The sequence below is a fragment of the Sminthopsis crassicaudata genome, chromosome 6 (genome assembly GCF_048593235.1).
Source record: "Sminthopsis crassicaudata isolate SCR6 chromosome 6, ASM4859323v1, whole genome shotgun sequence".
NCBI classification, from domain to species: domain Eukaryota; kingdom Metazoa; phylum Chordata; class Mammalia; order Dasyuromorphia; family Dasyuridae; genus Sminthopsis; species Sminthopsis crassicaudata.
The window spans coordinates 38,103,774-38,126,714 of NC_133622.1; the positions used below are offsets into that span (position 1 = coordinate 38,103,774).

General features: G+C 36.7%; 1 protein-coding gene across 1 annotated transcript in view; it reads right to left on the reverse strand.

The window, feature by feature from the left end:
* Positions 1-334: 334 nt before the first annotated feature.
* Positions 335-22,941, reverse strand: part of LRRC66 (leucine rich repeat containing 66) — a 29,248-nt gene continuing 6,641 nt past the window's right edge. The window contains exons 3-5 of the mRNA XM_074276579.1: positions 15,870-16,039; positions 7,498-7,831; positions 335-5,494 (exon numbers count right to left, since the gene is read on the reverse strand). Of these exons, the coding sequence (XP_074132680.1) occupies positions 3,708-5,494; positions 7,498-7,831; positions 15,870-16,039 (2,291 nt within the window). The 3' untranslated portion in view covers positions 335-3,707. The remainder of the gene's footprint in view (positions 5,495-7,497; positions 7,832-15,869; positions 16,040-22,941) is intronic.

Consider the following 22,941-nt stretch of genomic DNA (forward strand, 5'->3'; position numbering starts at 1 on the left):
TATGTAGATTATAAAACATAAAATAAAAGTTCAAAGAATGAGATAACGATAAAACATTTCTAAATAATTTCACTTTATTAAATTGTGTTAATATTTGCTTTCATCATATACATGATGGTCTTTTGTATCCCCTAATGTGCATGCACCCATTTTCTAAATCACCCAATTTAATCTCATAAACGGATCAGTTGGAATGCTTTAGTGAAAGAATGCTGCTTGACTCCAATTGGGCCTACATATTTTCACAGGGAATCCTTGCATCTGTTGCCTTGCCCAAAGGAATGATTCCAAGGGTATTCAGTTCAGACCAGATAGAGCAAAGATCTGCACCAGAATATTTGGAGACCTTTTAGGAGTGGGCACCTAATCTTTTTATGTGGAGGATTGGCCCTGAGGGTAAGTCAGACTGGCTACCCAGCCAGACACTACTTCCCCTTCCATAAATGGCAATTTCCCTCATTCTCCTTTTTGGGTTTAGTCACATAAACTTGGCAGAAGAAGGATAGATTATCTTTAGTATCAGGTTTCTCTGAGATTGGCCCTTACTACTAAAGTCACTGCTACCAAGTATTTTTCCCTTGATGTCTCAAAACTACTCTGAGGGCAGACTGCTGAGCCAGAATAACATCTGGAAGGCCAGACTTAAATGTGGCAGCGGTGGCTGAGGGAAAAGGAGGGAGGAGAAGGAGATGTAAACGTTCCTACAGTTTTTTCCGAAGTTGAGAAAATTGATACTACGCCTTCTCTCCTCATAAAAACCCAAATATTGGGAAACTACAAAATATAAATATGGAGTTTCATAGTATTTGTGAAATGTGAACCAAGGAGTGTATTTCCCCTGATAGGTTTGCATGAGAAAAAGATGTATTTTAAATAATATATACGATAATGTTACATTCTTATTTAGTAATATTTTTCAAAAACAAAAAAAATTCTATGGTAATAACTACTAAATATAGTTGTTATCTAAGAGTTGAATAATCTAATTGGCTATTCAAGATTTTGGATTTAGAAACCAACTTATATAAAAGAACCACTTAGCCATCACACAATTGGAAGTTTGGAAGGGATCTCTGAGAAAGACATCTTGTGACAATCCCTTCATTTTACAAACCAAGGCCCATGGAAGTTAAATAACTTGTTGCAATATAAGAACTTATTTTTCTGACTCCAGAGCTTCAGTGTTCTACTGCATAGTCTGAATTACATTACATATTTCTGATATTATTTTCTTACTCTTTTTGATACTACCAGAGTAAGTACCATTTTTTCCTATAAAAGTCTTTCTTTTTAATTGATTGAATGTGTACAATTTGTCTTAGAAAACAACCTTCTCAAAACCATTTGGTATTAGCTAAGAAATAGACTAGTTGATCAGTGGAATAGGTTAGGTTCAAAGGACAAAACAGTCAATAATTTTAATAATCTAGGGTTTGACAAACCCAAAGACTCCAGCTTTTGGGATAAGAACTCACTGTTTGACAAAAATTGTAGGGAAAATTGGAAATTGGTATGGCAGAAACTAGGCATTGATCCACATTTAACACTGTACACCAAGATAAGGTCAAAATGGGTTCATGCCCTAGGCATAAAGAATGAGATTATAAATAAATTATAGGAACATAGGATAGTTTACCTCTCAGACTTGTGGAAGAGCAATGAATTTATGACCAAAGAAGAACTAGAGATCATTACTGATGAAAAAATAGAAAATTTTGATTATATTAAATTGAAAAGTTTTTGTACAAACAAAACTAATGCAGATAAGATTAGAAGGGAAGCAATAAACTGGGAAAACATTTTTACAGTCAAAGGTTCTGGTAAAGGCCTCATTTCCAAAATATATAGAGAACTGACTCTAATTTATAAGAAATCAAGCCATTCTCCAATTGATAAATGGTCAAAGGATATGAACAGACAATTCTCAGACGAAGAAATTGAAACTATTTCTAGCCATATGAAAAGATGCTCCAAGTCATTATTAATCAGAGAAATGCAAATTAAGACAATTCTGAGGTACCCCTCACTATACACCTGTCAGATTAGCTAGAATGACAGGGAAAGATAATGCAGAATGTTGGAGGGGATGTGGGAAAACTGGGACACTGATACATTGTTGGTAGAATTGTGAATACATCCAGCCATTCTGGAGAGCAATTTGGAACTATGCTCAAAAAGTTATCAGACTGTGTATACCCTTTGATCCAGCAGTGTTACTACTGGGCTTATATCCCAAAGAGAGCTTAAAGAAGGGAAAGGGACCTGTATGTGCAAGAATGTTTGTGGCAGCCCTCTTTGTAGTGGCCAGAAACTGGAAACTGAGTGGATGCCCATTAACTGGAGACTGGCTGAATAAATTGTGGTATATGAATATTATGGAATATTATTGTTCTGTAAGAAATGACCAGCAGTATGATTTCAGAAAGGCCTAGAGAGACTTACAGGAACTGATGCTGAGTGAAATGAGCAGAAACAGGAGATCATTATACACTTCAACAACAATACTATATGATGATCAATTCTGATGGACGTGGCTCTCTTCAACAATGAAATGAACCAAATCAGTTCCAATAAAGCAGCAATGAATTGAAGCAGCTACACCCAGTGAAAGAATTCTGGGAGATGACTATGATCCACTACAGAGAATTCCCAATCCCTCTATTTTTGTCCGCCTGCATTTTTGATTTCCTTCACAGGCTAATTATACAATATTTCAAAGTTCTTTTTGTGCAGCAGAATAACTGTGTGGACTTGTATACATATATTTAACATATTTAACATGTATTGGTCAACTTGCCATCTGAGGGAGGGGGTGGGGAGGAAGAAGGGGAAAAATTGGAAAAAAAGGTTTTGTAATTGTCAATGCTGAAAAATTACCCATGTGTATATCTTGTAAATAAAAAAGCTATAATAAAAAAAATTAAAAATTTTTTGTTCCAAAAAAGAAAAGAAAAGAAAAGAAAACAACCTTCTTTTAACACAGCATAAATCACCTGCATATGGGATTCTTCTTAACATTCTCATTTTCCCTAGAAAACTTAATGACCTGTGTCCTTGTGATTATCAATCTTTGGTATGTGGCAAATTTCCTGAAATACTTTTGAGTCTTTTCATTTAAATATTCCACAATATACTTTTAAAATGTTAATTTCCTTCTCTTTTATTATTTGTGGATCACTACTTCTGTCACAGAAATGTTGTTCCTTATTGGAATAAATGCTAGCCACTGAAGGATCTGTGAGACTTTGGAGCTGTGGTTCATTTGTACAAAAGTTAAGATGGTTTTTATCTAATTCCAACATATCTTCCTCTCAATATTGGCCCCACTGATTGTCACTAAAGCCCGTTTGTATTCTTAGTAAACTGGTCTTATCTTTATTAGGAAGCTTTTTTTGTAGTAATGCTACTTGTCTCTTGGAATAAATGTTCCTCATCTCTTTCTGACTGGGAATAAAGTTCATCTCTGGGGACATTAGATTGTGGGGGCTACTGTGTTTGGTTTGTAATACATTTGGAAACCATGGAAATAGAAGATCTTTTTTAGGTCAGTAGAGTTAATTATATTTAATTCCATGTCATTATCTTCAAAATTCTGTTGTGAACTTTTCATTTTTCTGAGGTTGATATTTCAGGAAATTTGCCTGAAGGAAAGAAGTTTCCTTTTTAATGGCGTCTGATATTTGTGTTCAGGTATCACATTAATAATTCTATGTGTCCATTTTTTGGAAATCACCATTCTCAATATTTGATGGGACTCCAGGATATATGACTGGGGTTTGTCCGGATGAAGACTTCATAATGGGGGCTTGTTCTTGTTTTTCCCGTGAATGATGCCATTCTGATGGCTCAGGATCAAGAGCTAAAACATTATCATATATGAACGTGCCAGGAATTTCAATACTTATGGGACTGCTGGATTCTGAGTGGGGTGGGGATTCTTGTATTCTAGTTTTATTGCTACTACCAATCTGATAAGTTGGTAAATTTATTTCTGACAAATTAATTGCTGGTGTGGAGATAATGCTTTCAAAATGTTCCTTTTTTTCATTGTCATATTTCTTAAAAGTCTTCTGAATGCTAGCATTGTCCTCAGGACTTTTTGATTGGATATTGTCCATTTTATCAGATGAACTCTTAATTATGCTATTCTCCTCCATTGATGGGGATGTGGCTCCATGCTCTCTCTCACCAGGTGATACTTCTTGAATACCGTTACCTGAATCAGAGGAGCTTAAAGTAAATAATGACCCCTCATCCGAATCATAGCTGTTATCTGTGAGGATCTCTTCATTATTTCTTGTGTTTTGATGATCAGAGAAGGAAGTTGCTGTTGGATTGTGATTAGGATAATCAACCTCTAAATCATTTTTCTGATTGGGAAGCAGAATGGAGTGATTAAAATCTCTTGGGTCATCATCACTGAGTACAGTTCTGTTCTCATTCTTTCCATACTGTGGTCCAGAATTACTCCTACCAAGCACTTGTTGTTGAGTGGTTGGTGGATACAAGGGAGAACTCGATTGCATTTCCTTCTGAGTTCCGCTAACTTCTGATGGTAAGTGTGCACCCTCGCCTATTTTTCCACTCTCTTCTAAACTCTGTGCTTTTGGCTGCATTGACATTTGAGGAAGAGGAAATTCCTTTTCCTGTGAAAGTGTTGGCTCTAACTCAGAAGAATGGCTTTGGAATGAGCCAAGAGTTTTTGGTACGCTTCTGTCTACAAAAGAGGCTCTCCTTGAATCCTCATGGGAAGAATGGTCCCTTGTCAATTCTCTGTCTTTCCCTTGGAGTGAAATTACATTATTGTAGAGCACATTCACGTCTTTGGAGGTAATGGAACCATCATCATGGCTTTCCGGACGCCAGTTTTCATTTCTCTCCTTATCTGCTGGATCAGCTCTGTTCCTCTGCTCTCGGTCTTCCCCTAGGCTATTTGCTTTGGGTTTGCCACCATCGATGACAGATGTGTACAGATCTGGGGACTCTGTAGTTTCATAGATACTCAGACTATATGAATCTTGATGCTGACTCTCAGATAGGGGTCTTGGGTTTCCTGGAACCCCTGCATCATCATAGAATCCTTCATTAGAATACGCATTTTCTGAAACAGAACTTTTGGTCTGGCACCTTTGTTGCCATAGACGATCGATATAAGGCCTTGCAAAAGCACCAAGACAAAAAGCACAAAGGAAAGTAATGATCACAGACAGACAAACTGCCAAAGTGAGGTCTCGTGATGTGGCTATGTCTCTGATAGCAGCAGGAAACTCCCTGGCCCTTCTCACCCGTTTCGGGACATGATTCTGCTTCACAGAGATCTCATAAATGATGTGTTTCTTCCTTCCAGATGTGGAAAAGCAAACATACAATCCTTCCAGGGGTTTCTCTGCTTCATTTATTACTATTTTTTTCATTTGGTTTAGACTAATATGAGGAATCTTGGTGTTCTCAGAAATTCTGTGGTAGGGAATCCACCAGTATGTTTCATTGTCCCCTAAAAGTGGAAGGAAAAAAAAAAAACTAGAATGAGACAGACATTGAAATGGGACTTTATTCAAAATAATCTCTTATCTTGCAATGTTAGTCCTAGACTCTGGTCTGGAGGTGGGCATGGGGCCATGGCTTGTGTGTTGGGGGGAAGGGGATGTTGGTACCCTTAGTAGTGAGCCTGAGGTTCAGGATGCAGAAGTGAGAAGAGGTCCTGGTCCTGGGAAGATTGGCCCCAGCAACCTCAATGAGCTGGGCACAGAATCATTATGGGAGTCCCTGAGTCAGATGGTGGCTGGGGTATCAGTTTCCCTTTGTCAGTCAGAGAAGTCAGGATAGAGGTTGTTCTCTTGTACTTCCAAGGGGGGTTCCTAAAACTCTCAGAGAGTCTGCAGGTCCCTTTCTTGTGCCCAGAATCTCAGACACCAGCCTTCTTAAATGAGTCACGTCTTCCTCGAGGAGGAGGACCTCTGCAAACTGTCCCAGAGAGTGGCAATGTCAGGAGGAGGATTCTACGTGCTCATTTCCCTACTGCTAATGCTTTCCTTCCCAAATATCTTGGCTACTTTGTGTGTGTACATTTATTAACTTCACATTTATGTGGTATATATTTTCATAGATACTTGTTTCCTGCATTTGAATGGAAACTCTTTGTAAGAAAGGGATTGTCCTATTCTTTGTACTTACATTCCCTGCATTTAGCACAGTGCCTGGCACTTGGGAGCTGCTTAATAAAAACTCGCTGATTAATTGATCCTGCTCCTAATGGTGAGTTCTTTCTTCCCTAAAGTTGCTGGAAGCTACAACACCATCTGGATGGTACAAAAGGCAGTTCTTAAGAGTATAATCTGGCTTCTTTTTTGTTTTTCACCCAGAAGCTTTTGGTATATCAATAAACGTCCCAGTGAGTAAGCCCTCAATTACCTGTACTCATTTGTAAAAGAAATAAGCAGATAAAAAGAAAAAAATCTGCTTTCTTCATGAAAATACATGCTTTTCAAGCTTTCCTTTTCTCCATGGTTTGGCTCAGGGGTCACCTTCTCCAGAAAACCTTCCCTCTGCCTCTCAGGTGAGTTTTCTCCTTTTCCCCCAATTTTCCCAGAGCCCTTTGTCTGACTCTCCCCTTTTGCCCATTATAGGCTACTTTTCATTCTATCTCTATATACCTCCCTTATTTATACATATTCATATATGTACTTCCCTGTTGTCCCATTCTTCCAGGAAATCATAAACTCTTTCAAGGCAAGGACTAGATCCTTTTCTATCTTTTTCACCTCTTCATCTTTTAGCCCTAATATCTACCAAGTTTGTTGATTTGAATCAAACCAAATATCACAGTAAACATTTTAAAATAATAGACTCTCTTCAATTAATTGTGCTGGAAAGTGAGATGAAACTGTCCTGCTATTGTTTTCTTCCCACAAAGAAGGTTTCCTCATATCTGATTTCTTAGCAGAGTATGTACCTTTTATACATTTATACTATTTTATGCATTCCCTCCTCCTGAGAGGTATTCTTTGAGGTCTTGAACTATATTATTTGTCTTTGCATCTCTTCTCCAGTACCCAGCAAAGAGCATTATGCACTAAAAATGGGTTGGATTAGTCATTTTTTCATTGTGAGGACTTCCACATGGAAACTTGCTTTGCCCTACTAACTTCTCCATTGGGATATCATTTTAGAAGATGCCCTGACCACTGTGAAAATAAGGGACCATAATCGTGCATCGGAGGTACATCCCAAGTTTAAGTTTTTCTGACTCCAAAATAAGGCCTTCTCTACAGCAGCACTGAAGTATAACCCAGAAGCCTTCGAAGCATGATCCATGATAGAGCCTTATAAAACAATTGGCGAATGAATGTCAAATGACCTCTGAAACTCTCCCTTTCTGATTTCTCCATTTAAAAAGACTATTTGAATGTCTGAACAGAGACTTTTTGCCCATCCTGCAGCCAACTCCAAATGAATTGGAAGAAACAGACAGACATCCATGTTTATTTTGGGACCTACCGGAAGGTTCATCAGAGTCGCAGTCCAGGACAGTTGTTGTTCCGGGGGAGACTGTAACTTGTTTCAAGGAGATCAAATCTTCCATATGCATTTTACAGTTCAAATGGAGCCATTCCAGAGAAAGAAAAGATGCTCCAGGTGCACTGATGGACTCACTGCAAATTCTATTCCACTTTTCCCTCCAGGGTTCAGAAATGAAATGTTGAAAGACAGTTATGTTACAATCACATTGCCATCTGTTGTTTGATAAGTCAGCGTCCAGATGTGGCAGAGTTAAGGCAATGAACATCATTGGGAGGACAGTGGCCATAGCATTAAAGCTAAGATTCACCATCTGCTTGAAAAGGAAAAAAAAGAAGGAATAATTGGTGAATGACATTTATTTAAAGAAAAAGACAACAATGAAAACTATTCCTTTGAGTTGCTATGTGTTATAAGTTATACAAGTAAATATAAGTTGCATTTTTGTGCGTCTTGAAAATGTTTTTCCAGTAAAATTTTTGTTAATAATTTTGAAGTAATTTGACCATGAAGGGAACAGCTGAGTAAGAGGGACTGCAAATGAATTCAAAGATCATTGAGTACCAGTCAATAAATAATGTGCCAAACCTGTGTTAAGCTCTAAGAATCCAAAGGCAAAAGAAAGGAGACCCCAGTCTGATGGAGGAGATGCAAACCTATAAACCAATAAGATGCATTCAATATAAACTGGAGATAATCAAGAAAGAAAGGACACTAAAATTAAGGGGATCGAGAAAGATTAATTGTAGAAGGTGGGATTTTAGATGGGGTTTAAAGGAAGGAAGGGAATCCAAAGGGTAATTAGGAGGAGAGAGAGTGTTCAGGCATGGAGGACAGCCAATAAATATGGATATAGTCTGGAGATGGAGGTCCAGTGGTAGGAATAGCAAGGAGTCCACTGTCACTGCATTCCAGAGTATGTGGCAAGAAGTAATTTGGGAAGGAAGGAGAAAGCCCGCTTTTACAGAGGAGCTTAGCTTGGAAATGCCATGGAATGATCAATAGGATTTCTAACATCTCTTCCTGATCTGAGATTCTATTAGTCTAGGATCTGTTTTTAAAAATACACTTATTAATGCCTTTCTATCACAATCATGTTATTCCTTTTCCCATAGCTAACCTCCCCTTGTGTGGAAGAACAATTAAGCAAAAATATCAGATCTAGTGACCAAGTTGGACAACCAACATCTTGGCACATTGCTTGCCTCACTGCCTAATTGGTCTTTCTGTCTCGGGTCTTTTCTACTTCTAACCATTCTCAAGTGACTTTCATAAAGTATGACTATTTCATTCCCACATTCAATAAACGTCACTGACTTCTTCTTATCCCTAGATCCAATATCAACTCCTCTGATTGTAGTTTCAAGATGGTGCCTTTCTCAGCCTGGCCCCTTTCTACCCCTATGAAACTACTAACACAGGACTTTCCTTCCTATATCCAACAAGACTATTCCCCATTTCTGTTCCCATGCATGGCATTCTTATCTTCTGTCTAAATCTCTGCACTAAAGGAATGTTCTTCCTCCTTGCCTCCACTTCTTAAGATTTAACTCAAACACAACCTTTACAAGAGACCTTTCCTTATTTGCCCAAATGCTAGTGTCTTCCTCACTAAGGCGACTTGTTTATATTACATCTTGTTTATGTTCCCTCCTTTTTAAGAGAGAGAGGTAACTTATATATATGACCTTGCCCTTAAGGCTTTTGCTTTTTCTTTGTATCCTTTGAAGCCAGAGAGTAGTCTTTACTTTTTTATCCTTTCCTTTGTACTTTGCACATAGTAGATGCTCATTAAATTTTTTTATTAAAGCCTTTTATTTTCAAAATATATGTATAGATAACTTTCAACATTCACCCTTGCAAAACCTTGCGTTCCAAACTTTTTTCCCTCTCTCCCCCATCCTCCCAGACAGCAAGTAATCCAATGTGTTAAACACATAAAATTCTTTTATACATATTTCCACAATTATCATGCTGCATAAGAAAAATCAGATCAAAAAAGAAAAAAAGCTCATTAAGTTTTTTAAAAAAATAAATATATCACAAAAGCTCATTTTTTATAATACTTTTCCATTTGCAAAGCACTTTTTTTTTTTTACCAGTTTATAAAATATAATCACTCTGTCAGTTAGGAAGTGTAAACTTAATGATTTCCATTTTATACATAAAGAAAATAAGACTCAATAAGATTAAATGACTAAGTCATAGACTAAAAGTTTCCAAAATCATGCCACTTAGGTGATATGGCCATGTGTTATAAGTTATACAAATAAATATAAGCTGCTATTGGCCATTTCCTTCTCTAGCTCATTTTATAGATGAGGAAACTGAGGCAATTTTTTCCAATTTTTTTTCATTTTTTTTCTATTTTTTCTATTTTTCCAAATTTCTATACATAGACAGTAGCACACTCCTCAGGTGAATTCCTGGAAGGCAAAGGTGCTTTATTTTTGTCATTGTCTTCTCTGGACCTAGCACATGGCTTGCATATAATAGGACCTTAATACATATTTGTTGAAATGAAATCAATCATAAAGTTAAAAAAATTTAGAGATCACATAGTCCCATCCCTACTTGAGGGCTTCTAGAGACTTGAAAAGCAACTTGTGGACACATTCATTCATTTATTCAGTTATTAATTTAGTTATTTATTTAATTATTAATGTAGTTATCGTCCTTGTCTCCACAATCTTGAGTCATCATAACACTAGCTAGGGACCTTATGTACAGTGACTGGGAAGAAAATTTATGAATTATATCACAACTAATTTGAAACTTCATAAATTAGAGTGATACAGTTCTAACCTGAAGAGATTTGGGTTCTTGGTGGTAGTAGAGTTAAGAAGGCTATTACTGGGTAATTAGAGAAAGGATAAAGGCAGGATGGGGAGTAAGGGTAGGGTTTGAATTACTTAGGGGACACAAAAGACAGACTTTGCCTACTTCTGCAATTTTTCCTGGGGCTTGGTACAATCTAGCCTTGCAATATCTTGCAAAACTTTTTAATAGGACAGTTAAGAATAAAAGTGAAAAGATGAAGGGGAAAAAAGACACAAGATGGTTTAAAAGCTTGGGAGGAATTTCTGAGAAGAATATTCTGAGAGAAAATGTTAATAGAATTAAGCGGGAAAATGTGCTAGCCACTGACTAATAATTGGAGGGCTTATGCTCCAAGGGAAGAAGAAGAGAAGCATGATATACTGTGGCACAGACTACTCTATCTAAGAGGAATAGGACGAGATTAAGAAAAGAGAAATTTTTTGAATTAGCAATGAAACATATTTCATTCTGTTTTCATATGGTCATTAATTTATATACTTGAAAAATCCTCCTGGTTTGTGGAGAGGAAGAATTCCCAAGTGGGAAGATATACGGATCAGTATAAATTTAAATTAATTGAAGAATGAATAAATAGAGCAGCCCTTTTAATATCACATTCTCCTATTCCAGCTTTATGGATCATATTTTGAATTTATCTTCATATAAGACCTTTTATTAAATGGGGAAACTGAGAAGGAAAAATGAATAACATAACCTTAAGGGGTGTCTGTGTGTGTGTGTGTGTGTGTGTGTGTGTGTGTGTGTGTGTGTGTAAAAGAGAGACAGAGAGACAGACACAGACACAGACACAGACACAGACACACACACAGAGAGAGAGAGAGACAGAGGGGAGAGATCTATCATAGTACTGAATCAAAGACCTCCATGTAAGAATGGGATTGAGCATGGAAGCAGGTTTACAAACGAATCTCAGGGTCAGAAGAGGTAATCTAGTCTAATCCACTGCTGAACAATAATTTCAAGAGGTCAATCTGGCTCCAGCAACCCTCTACTCTCTGAGGTAGCACCACATTCCACTTTTGGATCACTTTGATTATTAGGAGATATTTCTTTCTATTGAGTCTATGTTCAGTTTTTATTCATTTCTCCTTGTTCTGTCCCTCTACTTTTACCTTTTTCCTATTTTTTTAAGGATCAGGAAGTTTGTTTTAAGTGATTCCTTCTCTGATATTTTCCTTCTTTTCAAACCTTATCCTTCTTCTTATCTCTGCTTGTTTCCCAGTTAAGTTTAATGTGATTCTGCAAAAAATTATGTGTGTGTGTGTGTGTGTGTGTGTTTCATTTTCACTCTGCTTTTCTGTTTTAGATAAGAATAATGTTTATCTAATGTCAACTCTTCCCAGCTCTGCTTCCATATTTGTTTACTCTTCTTTTTATATATTCCAATTATGAGACATCATATTTTAATCTCTTCAATCTCTTTCTACACTAATACATTTCTTTCTTTCTTCTCCCCTCTTCAACTTCTCAGAACAGAAACATTTCACTCCCAGGTCCTTTGTTTTTCTTTCTTAATCTCTTTGATACCCTTTGAAGACATTAAACATCCAAAGGGACATTTATTTTCTTTCTCCTTTTAGAATGCTACTATTATATCTCTATATAAACTCTTCCTAAGTTTAACTTCTTAGCTTTTTCTCTAGACTTGTGTTTGTATTTCAAAGTAACTTCTCAACTCTAGCCTTTTCATCAGAATTGCTTTAAATTCCTCTCCTCCACTGAAAATCCTTTTTTTAATCTTTGGATTATTCTTAGCTTTATAAGGCAAGCTATTCTTGGTTTTAAGTGGTTTTTTTTTATTTTTAAAGTATTATATGCCAAGATCTTCTTTCATTTTAAGAAGAAGGTGACTTATCATCCATGTCTTGTATGTATCTACTTATTTATATATTACTTCCCCCATTGAAAAAGGAGAGACAACATTTATGGTTTTGCCTTTAAGGGCAAGACCAATTTTTGCTTTTTCTATGTATCCCTTGGTGTATTTGCTCTGGGCCTGTGATTCCATTGGAATGAGAAACTTCCAGTGCAGAAACTTCTTCCACAAATTCATACTGGCAACATCTATATTTACAATCTTAGAGATCTAAGGGAACTTGCCCATGGCCAGACGATAAATAAATGTCTGTGGTAGGACTTGAAAATCTTTTAGATCTTAAGGTAGCCCATTATTCATTTCACCAAATTATTTGTCTATGGCACCAAATATGTTCCTTTAAAACCTATTGTAGGGGCAGCTTGATGGATAGACCACAAGTCCTAAAGTTAGGAGGACTGAGTTCGAATTTGATCTCAGACACTTAATACTTCCTAGATGTGTGACTCTGGGCAAATCACTTAACCTCAATTGCCTCAGCAAAAAATTAAAATAAAAGCTACCATTAGAGACAATTAAATAAAGAAGAAAAGGGCTTGAAGCACCAAAAAGGTTAGTAGGAATTATTCGAAGCAAAAAAAAAAAAAAAAAAAAAAAGAAGAAGAAGTAGAAATCCTAAGCTATGGGGAAAATGCTTGGGGAATGAGTTTAGTTCTGGAATTTGAATCTAGGGAAGCAGATAATGATGTCCTAGAGAATTCAGAATGCTGTTTTGAATTTGGAGTTTGGGTTTGGAGGTTAGCCAGAAAGGTCTAGTTTCATCAGGCCTAGTGCTAAGAAGTACTGGTTGGCCTGAGGGTGAAATAGTTTGAACCTGAAAAAAGCCAAAACAAATAACTAATCCAGACATCTGTGTTTATGGGCTACAAATGGCTTTTGTGACAATCATTAATTTATCCTTCAAAAATCTCTCATACTGTAGAAAATTTGTGTCTGAACAAGTTTTTGAGCATATGCTAATAAGCCACTTCTAGGACCCAAGTATGATATGGGTGGGAAAAATGGACTAAAGTTCTAAAGTTGTGGGCCAAAGTGGGGGAAAAACCCCCAACCCTCCAATTCCTTTAGATGGGGTTAGTGATAAGGTCTGTGGAACATAGAATAGAAAAAAACCCCATATATTTGAAGTCATAGGACCTGAGTAAATTAAAATCTATCTCTGCTACTACCTGTGAGACCCTGAGCAAGAAAAATTGACCCTTGGTGAGCCTCAGTTTCCTTCTCTGAAAAAATATGACCTTTAAGGACCTTCAAATCCTTGAGTTGTGCTTTGTTACAGCATCCCTGCTACACTGACCTATCTCTTAGGACACTCTGTTTAATTTCTAATAATTTCCTACTATAAAATTACATGTTGTTGTTGTCTGACTCTTAATAAGAAAGATCCTGGAGCTGTTGGCCATTTCCTTGTCTAGCTCATTTTACAGAGGAGGAAACTGAGATAAAGAGAGTTAAGGGACTTGCCCACTAGTAAGTGTCTGAGGACAGATTTGAACTCGGGAAGATGAGTTTTCCTGACTCGCTCTGGGTCCAGGACCCTATCTATCCATTGTGTCACTTAGCTGCATGTATTTCCCTCTCCTTCATCCCCATTAGACCTGGGCTGATCAGCGCTGTGTATAGTAGCTTAATATTTATTGATAGCTTGACAAATACTTGTTAATGAATCACTAGTTGATGGCAGCCTTGGAGCCTTGAGCTTTCTGTTGCTGCTTCTGAGACTGACAACACAGCTGAAGTGGGCCTAGATCTGCTGTGGCCTCAGGGAATGGTTTAATGTGGTCTGATTCACCCCGAACATGGAAATACAACTCTCCCATGACGAATGATACAGGGGAAAGGACAGAGGACCTGGATCTAAATCCATTTTCTCTTGTCATCTGTGTGAACTTGGGCCATTTATAGAAGCTCCTGGGGCTGTGGTTTTATGAAAGGAAGAGGTTGGAGAGGACAGCCTCTGGGGTCCCTTCCAGCTTGGGATATATGGTTCTATGAAATCCTATGAAATCCCACTTAACCACAGTATTTCGAAGTCATGGCCCATGGCTCTCTTATTTTGAATAATCAAAGAATCTAAGCTTATTAAGGCAAAATGACTTTAGACTGTACCTGATGTGACCCCTTCATTTTACAGATGAGCAAACTGATGTCCCCCAAGTTAAGGGACTGGGCCTACTTAATGGCAGAGCCAGGACTGAAACCCAATTTATTAGAATATGAATTCAGATCTTGTTTCCTTGTCAGTATGATACTGCCTTTATGATAGCATTTTGTTTTAAGAATTCTGGAGACTCCTTTGGAGTTTGTTGCAGTGAGGTTTCTGTAGGAGGGAGAGAGCCTCATGATTTTTTTTTAAAAATGTCTAACTCTTGTTTCTACATGCTAAAATCATGCCTTTTTTAAAAAATAGTACATTTAGAGTAATATTCAGTTTAACGGTCTAGTATGATGCCCTACTTTACTCTTCCACAATTTCCTAAACCAGTTCTTTATATTCTAGGTGTGGGATTTTTTTTTCTGGCCATAATTACCAATTTTTCACATCACTTATTTATTTTATATACAATTTTATATATATGTATATATATATATATCATTATAAATTTTTAAATAAATGGATGAATTTATTACATCAATTCCAAAACCAGTATCCTATTACCATCTTATATGTATATAAAGGGCTTTAAATTTATTGTATCATTTAATTAATCAATCAATAAGCACTTAGTAAGCACCTACTCTATGCTAGGCACTGTAGTGGGTGCTGGAGATACAATTACAAAAGTGAATCAGTGCCTGTCCTCAGGATGTTTTCATTCTAATTTAACTTTCACAATAATATTGTGAAATTGGTAGTGTGAGTATTCTAATTGTACAAATTGGGAAACTGAGTCCCAGAGAGAGTAAGTAACTGGCATGCCCAAAGTTACATTGCTAGGACTTAAATCTCAGTCTGCTGAGTTTCATCCTCTTTAAGTTCTAGAGTCTTTGTAATTTTCAGTAAATGGTTTTTGTTTTGTTTTGTTTTTTGGGGTTGACCAAATGCTTGGCTTGTTGCAACATTTCCTCCCTCTCTTTAACCATTTCCATCATCCTTGATATCCCCCATCAGTGACACTAAATTCTGTCTTTTTGCTGCCTGTTTCCAACTCCAGCAAAGATGTTCTACAAAATCGGGAGGGTTGAAACTCATGCTTAATCTGAAGTTTAGGGATTAGTCATAGCTTCCAGACATTTATGTTATTTCTGTCTTCCATGACCTTGGATAACCAAGCTCAACACTAATGGAAGTTTGTTAGACAACTTGGCTTTTGCTGTGCTATTGTTCTGGTGACAGAAACTGAAGGAATCACAAAGATTATCTTTCCTCTGAATATTTATGATACATTGAATATTGCTGAGCTTCTTCTGTTTGAAAATTTTTGAGGTATCACATTTCATTTGAAACTGGCCTAAGTTTTTTGGATTAGAAAGATTACATCGATTATGGGACCAAAACATGAATTCATTTTTTTAGATGACTAATTAGCATCATGGGACAGTGAGGACATTGAAATGAGGGCTGTTTGGATAACTGAACACCTAAAAACACAGACACATATTTTACATTCAACAAAAAACTGATTTTTAAAACCTGAAGTTTGTTGAGATCCTTGAAGGCATCTGGGTGAATCTTGGATATGCTGTTATTTTGTAAATAAAGCTTCTCTAGCTGTAGGCAGTTTTCAAAATCAGTTGGTCCAATCTGTGATATGGTATTAGATGAAAGATCCAGAATTTGTAAAGACTTCAGTTTCCAGAGTCCTTTTTTCAAGGAAAAAAAGAAAAAGAAAGTCATTTAAGATCTAATAGTTGATTTGGTATCTTGCAAAGGTACATACAAATGTTTTTGTTTAATTTAAAGAACGATTAATTCCAGTACTATGCAAACTATTTGGAAAAACTGGGAAAGAAGGAATCCTATCAAATTCCTTTTATGACACAGATATGGTGCTGATATCTAAACCAGGTAAGGTCAAAACCAAGAAAGAAAATTATAGATCAATTTCCCTAATAAATATTGATGCAAAAATCTTAAATAAACTATTAGCAAAGAGATTATCCCAGGATAATACAGCATAACCAAGTAGGATTTATACTAGGAATGCCAGGCTGGTTCAATATTAGGAAGACTATTAGCATAATCGACTACATCAATAACCAAACTAACAAAAATCATATGATCATCTCAATAGCTACAAAAAAAAATTTGACAAAATTTTGTTTATCTGATTTGGTTGAAATATGTAACAGGGAGGAGAGAGGGAGAATGGCCAATAGAAGTCCAGTTTTCAGAGCATGTCCACTGCCAGCTCAAGTTGGTAGTTTGGTGATCTTGCTTTTAAAAGGGGGACCACCTGCTTCTGGAGGGACCTTGCCCTTATTTTGAGCCTATGGTACTGTCCACTTACTGTGTAGTGAATGAAAGCCTTTTAATTTGTTTAATTTATTAATTCAATTTATTATTGTATTTATTATCAATTATTTAGTTTATTAATTTAATTAATTAATTTAATGAATCAGACCTGACCGTACATATAGAAGGTTCCAACAGAGAACCTCAATCTCTCTTTCTGGAAGCAATAAGCCTCTGTGAGGGAAGCGGTAGCTCCCTCTGCACATCCTCTGCTGCCACATGGCTGTGGATACCTGGACCCTCTCTTTTTCTTGCCTCTTTGCAGTGGATATTCTTTTCTGAATTTAGGTGAGTGAGTTTGGGAGGAGTAGATCAGACTGTGATCTTGAGAGCTTCGAAAAGTCAGTCGAGCCACTTGAGTCTGTGGGGAGAATGGACTTGGGCTTAAAATAAATGGTTGCAGCTCAATGTTCACCTTTCCTGGCTGTTGTCCACTTGCCTGAGGGACAGGGTATCTCAGCTGCTGGATAGATTCCCTGATGACTGCTTTTTGCAGGTTGTTTTTTGGGGCTGCCATGGACTCCCAACATAGGACCCCTCGTGGCTCTTCCAAACTTCTGAAGTGCACAGTCATAACTTCATCTCAATACTCATTCCCCTGAGAGCAAGAAAGCACTAATAATTCAAGGAGGTAACCAAATAGAGACCTCCCGTGTTCATGGCCACGTGGCAGGAGAGGATGGATGAAGAAGTAACTCTCTCACCTCAACAGAGCTTTCCTGTAATTCTTCTTCATTTGCTAGCAGGGAAGAGAGACAAGATTTCTCTGCTGGCACCTCATAGTTGGGGCTGGCTCAATAGCTGAACAAAAAGGCTCTTCTTTAGATAATTAGCAGACAAGAAACAATCCCAAGAACACCTGCTCATGCTCTGAACTGCGGCCAAACCCATCCTTTACAGGCTCACCAAACTCAGAAGGGCGGCCACAGGCAAAGCCTATTTGCATGTGTTCTTTGGACTGACATCCTATTACAAGTCTCCTCCATTACACATGTTCTAGAATAAAGAGTTTTTTATCTTTGTTAGTTCTCATTGTTGTTTCAGTCTTCAGCTGAGAAGACTACTAGAACTCTTTCCAGCTGTAAAATTGTACAAGTCTCCTATGTGTCTATGGCCTTTCTTATAATTACTGAAATTTTATTTCTCTTACTCCATTTTCCATAATTATTTATTATTACTGAAATTATATTTCTTTTACTCTATTTTCTATATACAGAACACATATGTATATTAAATCCTATTGCTTTTGAGATTCGTATGTATATATATGGGATGCGATTTTACTAATGTGTAAAAAGTCTTTCCTGGATTATTTGATTCAAGAAAAAAGGTCATGCGAGAAAACATTCATGGCACCATTACTTGCAATAATGGAAATCTGGAAAGAAAATAGCTTCCTAACCATCCATTGGGCAATGACTGAACACGTTTTAACACATGACTATAATGGACGGTTACTATGCCATAAGTTCAGATAAATTCAGAGAAACTTGGGGAGACTTATAAGAGAAGAAAACAGGGGCTAAGATGAAGTACATGCAATAATTATAACATATAAATAAAGTTGATATGGAGAGGAAAAGCATGGAAAGATAATCAAGGATACCCAGAACTGACAAGAAAATCTCACATTTCTAGAGTATTTTAAGATAATTAATAATAATAATTTGAAGATAATCATTGCCATTTATACCAGCCTTTGTTAAGCATTTTTCAGACATTATCTCACAGAATCTTAAAATTAACCTCTAAGGCAATGGTTTATTTTTATTTTATTTTTATTTTAAGCAGTGTTTTTAAAAGTATGATCTTGGGGGTCCCTGTGAATATGAGATTCTTCCGCAGAATCTGTGAGGTCCACACTGTTTTTAAAATAACATTAAGACATTTTAATTCTAATATGGTAAATACCAATAGATATAACAATAAAAAGCTCATTGAGAATCCTTGATAGTTTTTAAGAGTATAAAGGGAGCTGAGACTAAACGTTTGAGAATCCCTTACCATTAGGTAAGTGCTCACAGTACTCTTATCTTCATTTTACAACATTGGAAACAGTCTCAGGGATTTTAAGAATTAATAACTTTCCCCAGTAGTCAATATTGATAGTAGGATTCAAGTTTTCTGAACTCCAATGTTCTAGTATGAAGTTTACACTAAGCACTTCCCCCCCATGTTATAGCTAGTGCAAGAAATACTGTCTTTATGGTTTAGATGAGGATATTAAAGATCAGGAATTTAAGGAATTTGCTTTACACAAAGCTAATAAGTTTTGGGGTAAGGATGTTAACTCACAGCTTTCGTGATTCCCAGTATAGTATTCTCTCTACTACAGTATATGCCTTTTAAAGGGTATTTTTAAAGGTTTCAAGTGACTGGGACAGACAACAAATGCTGTAAGAATTCAGAGAAGAGAGAGCTCAAATTCAGTGATCATAGTGAAGGTGAGAGCTGAACTGGACTTGGAATAAGCATGGTGAATGAAATGGACAGTGAAGAAATCTGTCTCATAGGAGGAGAGGAATGTATTCGGGAATATTGGGAAATAAAGCATAGGATTATGGAATCAGAGTAAGAAAAAGAAATTTGAACTCAGTTTGATAGACTAGGGAACCACAACAGATTCATGAACAGGGAAAGTAGTGGATGAGGTATTTAAGTAAAATTAGATTATCATATATAAGACAGTCTAGAATGGGGAAGAGGCCGGAAGTGGCAAGAAGTAAATGGATGCTGTAGTAACTAAGGTAAAAGAGGACTGAACTTAAGATAAAAGAGGATATCAAAGAGACATCTTGAACAGTGTTATGATTCCTTTCACATAGAGATTTGTCCATGGTAGCTGTTTTTAAAAATAAATGTTTGCTGGATAAATGATGTGTGCTGAATTGAATTGAAAAAATGATCCCACTTACTTCTGACCTAATTGAAAAATGTCCCAAGAGGCTCTCTGTTAAGGAGGAAACACTCCCTTAGTCAACATTTCATTTGATTAAAGAAATAGTTTTAGTAAAACGGAAACACAAACTAATGGGACTCAGGTAATAATTAAGTCAGGTCCAAAGAGCACTGGGAACAAGAGAAGGAAAGGAATTACAAGTGCCCTGTGTACTGTGTATGTGATGGGAAATCTCCACTGAGGAGAATTTCATCAAGTAAGTCTCAGAATCCTCCTCAGGCTTCAAGTCTTTATTCAGGTGTCACCTCCTCCAGGAAGCCCTTTCCTTCTTTCCAGCTTCCTTCTCTCTTCAAAGGCTCTGGAAACATTTGGTCTCCTTTCTCCTTCCTGCCTTCTTGTCTACACTCCCTTCCTTTGTCCTCCAATGGAATACAAGTTAGTTGAGGGCAGCACCCTGCTATTTTTTCTTTATTTCCAGCATCTGTAAAAGCCTGACATAATAAATTCTTTAAAAATGTTCATTGAATTGAACTGAAATTCAATAGTCCATGTATCCCATAGTAAAAGCAATAGTAACTCAGTGTTGATTTGGGGGAGCAATTATTTATAGGTTAATATAATTTATCTAGGGTGGCCAGGTAGATAAAATGCCAGACCTGAAATCAGGCAACTTGAGTTCCAGCCCCAGACACTTACTAGCTGTGTGACCTTGGTGAAATTAATCAACTCTGTTTGCCTCAGTTTCCTCATCTGTAAAATGAGCTGGAGAAGGAAACGGCAAACCACCCTAGTATCTTTGCCAAAAAACAAACAAACAAAACAACAACAACAACAACAAAAAGCCCAAATGGGTTCAGGAAGAATCAAAAAAAGATTGAAAATAACTGAACAAAAACTAATTTGTCATCAATTAGGAAAATGTGGTTTTTAAAAGGAGAAACTACTTATAACCAAAAGCCTACACAACTTTACAAACTGCACCTTTTTTTTTTTTTTTTTTTTTTTTTTTTTTTTGATGAACTATCAAAGATATGCTGGAGCTGGCTTGTCCCAGACCAAGAGCCAATTGTTAATTTTCCAGTGTGAGCATATACAGCTCCGATATCAGCAAATGCTACAAATCACACTTGGTTTATTATCTTATTGGTTATTTAGTCCAGCAGCCTATATGTTCAGGAGTGTCTAGACAAAACTTGATTAAAGCATAATTGGGAAATATTTAACAAAATAAATAAAAATATATGAAAACATAATGTTAATTTAAAGTTTTCCTAGTCAACATTCTCCAGGGAACCATTTCTATTTTGAATTTGACCTATTGGTTTATACTTAAGAAAGTGATCGAGAAAATGCTAATAATGTAGCTTAAACTTAAAAGTATGTCATGGGTATGCTTTTCCCCCCGTTAGAGCTGCTGATTAAACATGCCATCATGCTTCATTTTTGTTTTTCAAGGATAAAGTTAAGTGGTCATCCCATTTAATTTCTAATTTCTATTTCTAATGAGCATTAGTTCATTTAGTAAACCAAAACACAAACCAATGGGACGCAGCTAATAATTACAGCAGGTCCAAAGAGCACTGGGAACAAGAGAAGGAAAGGAATTAAGAGTGCCTTGTGTACTGTGTATGTGATGGTTCTTGAAGATTATAAACTTAACCGAAATAATAAAAATATTTGTTGGCTAATACATTGTCAAATCTCCTGCAGGCACTTGGAAAGGGTTGTGTGCTGAAGCTGGGACAGTCTGACCTGGGATCAATTCCATTATTTAAAATTCTTTTAAATTGACTGGGGGGAGATGAGCTAAGAATATTGTAATTAAAAGGCCTATGCAAGGGGCCTGGTGCATCCCTGGTGTTAAATTCACCAGAGGCTTCTCCTCTGTCTGCACCTGCCAGCTCCCTCCCTGAGTGTGGTCCAAACAAGTGACATGCTGGCAATATCACAGCTGTCACGGAGCTCAGAAAACTAACTGTCATTGGGTCAGGAACAGGTGACAGTCAGAGTTTTGTTGAGTGAGATCAGTTTTTTACAGAATCAGAATCACAAAATGTCTTAGGGTCATCTAGTCTAGAAGTGTAGTTGAATCAGATGAAAACATAATTGGGAAATTAAATTTAATTAAAATGAAAATTCTCAATTATGGGAAAATTTTACAAAATAAATAAAATTATAAAACATAGATGTTAATTTATAGTTTTCTAAATTAGCAAGTCTTAGTAATTCTGTTTCTACTTGCATGTAGCACCACTAGTCTAGTCCAACCCTCCTTTTATAGCTGAAGAGCCTGTGGTATAATGAAAGGTGTGCTAGATTTGTCATTAAAGGGGCTGAGTTCAAATGATCACATGCTTCCTAGCAGCATGATCCTGGATAAATCATTACTCTCTGAGGCTATAAAAAATACAAGTAATTATATTTACATTGTCTACCTGAGAGGGTGGGGAGGAATGTGCTTTATCAGTCCTGAAGTACTTTGGAAATGTGTGGTATTAAGTGACTTGCCTAAGGTTACATAACTAATAGATGAAAGATTTAAAACTTAGATCTTCTATCTTTCTTCAAGGGCAGAGCTTCTTATCCCCTCTCCCCCCAACTCCAAATGATTATTACTAGTACATAAAGACCATCGCCACTTTCTGGAAATGTATAGCACACTCTCCTGAATACACCCAGTTACTACATCAATACACACATTTACATGTACACATACATCTATCCCATGAACATTAGCTTTATGAATTCATTCACCAAACACGTAAAAAAGCATGTATAAGCCATTATGCTCAAGGCTGGCAGACCATGACCAACAAATGAGGCATTCCTTGTCCTTGAGGATCTTATATTTTATCAATTGGACACAACATGCAGACATATAAATAAAATACAAGACATTGATATGGCAGCACTAAGAACTGAGAATCAAGAGGGGCTTCAAATTGAATATGCAAATGGCGGCGATCCCTTTGATCCCTTTATAATGTGGTTCCTTACAAATATTTTACTTTGAACAACATAGAATCATACAATACTCATCAAAGTAAGTTCAGTCTTCTTTTTTGGATTGTGACTTGTGATCCCTATTTATTATTCCTTCCTCCCTTCAACCCCAAATTCTGACTTCATAAAAACCAGGTTTTGTTCTTGGGATTGACCTAAGAAGTTAGTTTTTTTCTTTGGGGTTTATTAACCCTGGAATTTACTCTAGGAAAATTCATGTCTAGGTTTCCACAAATGTGGATAAAAGCACTTGAGGAAACATATATATATATTTATATTTCCCCCACTCCCCCCCGAGGCTGGGATTAAGTGACTTGCCCAGGGTCACACAGCTAGGAAGTGTTAAGT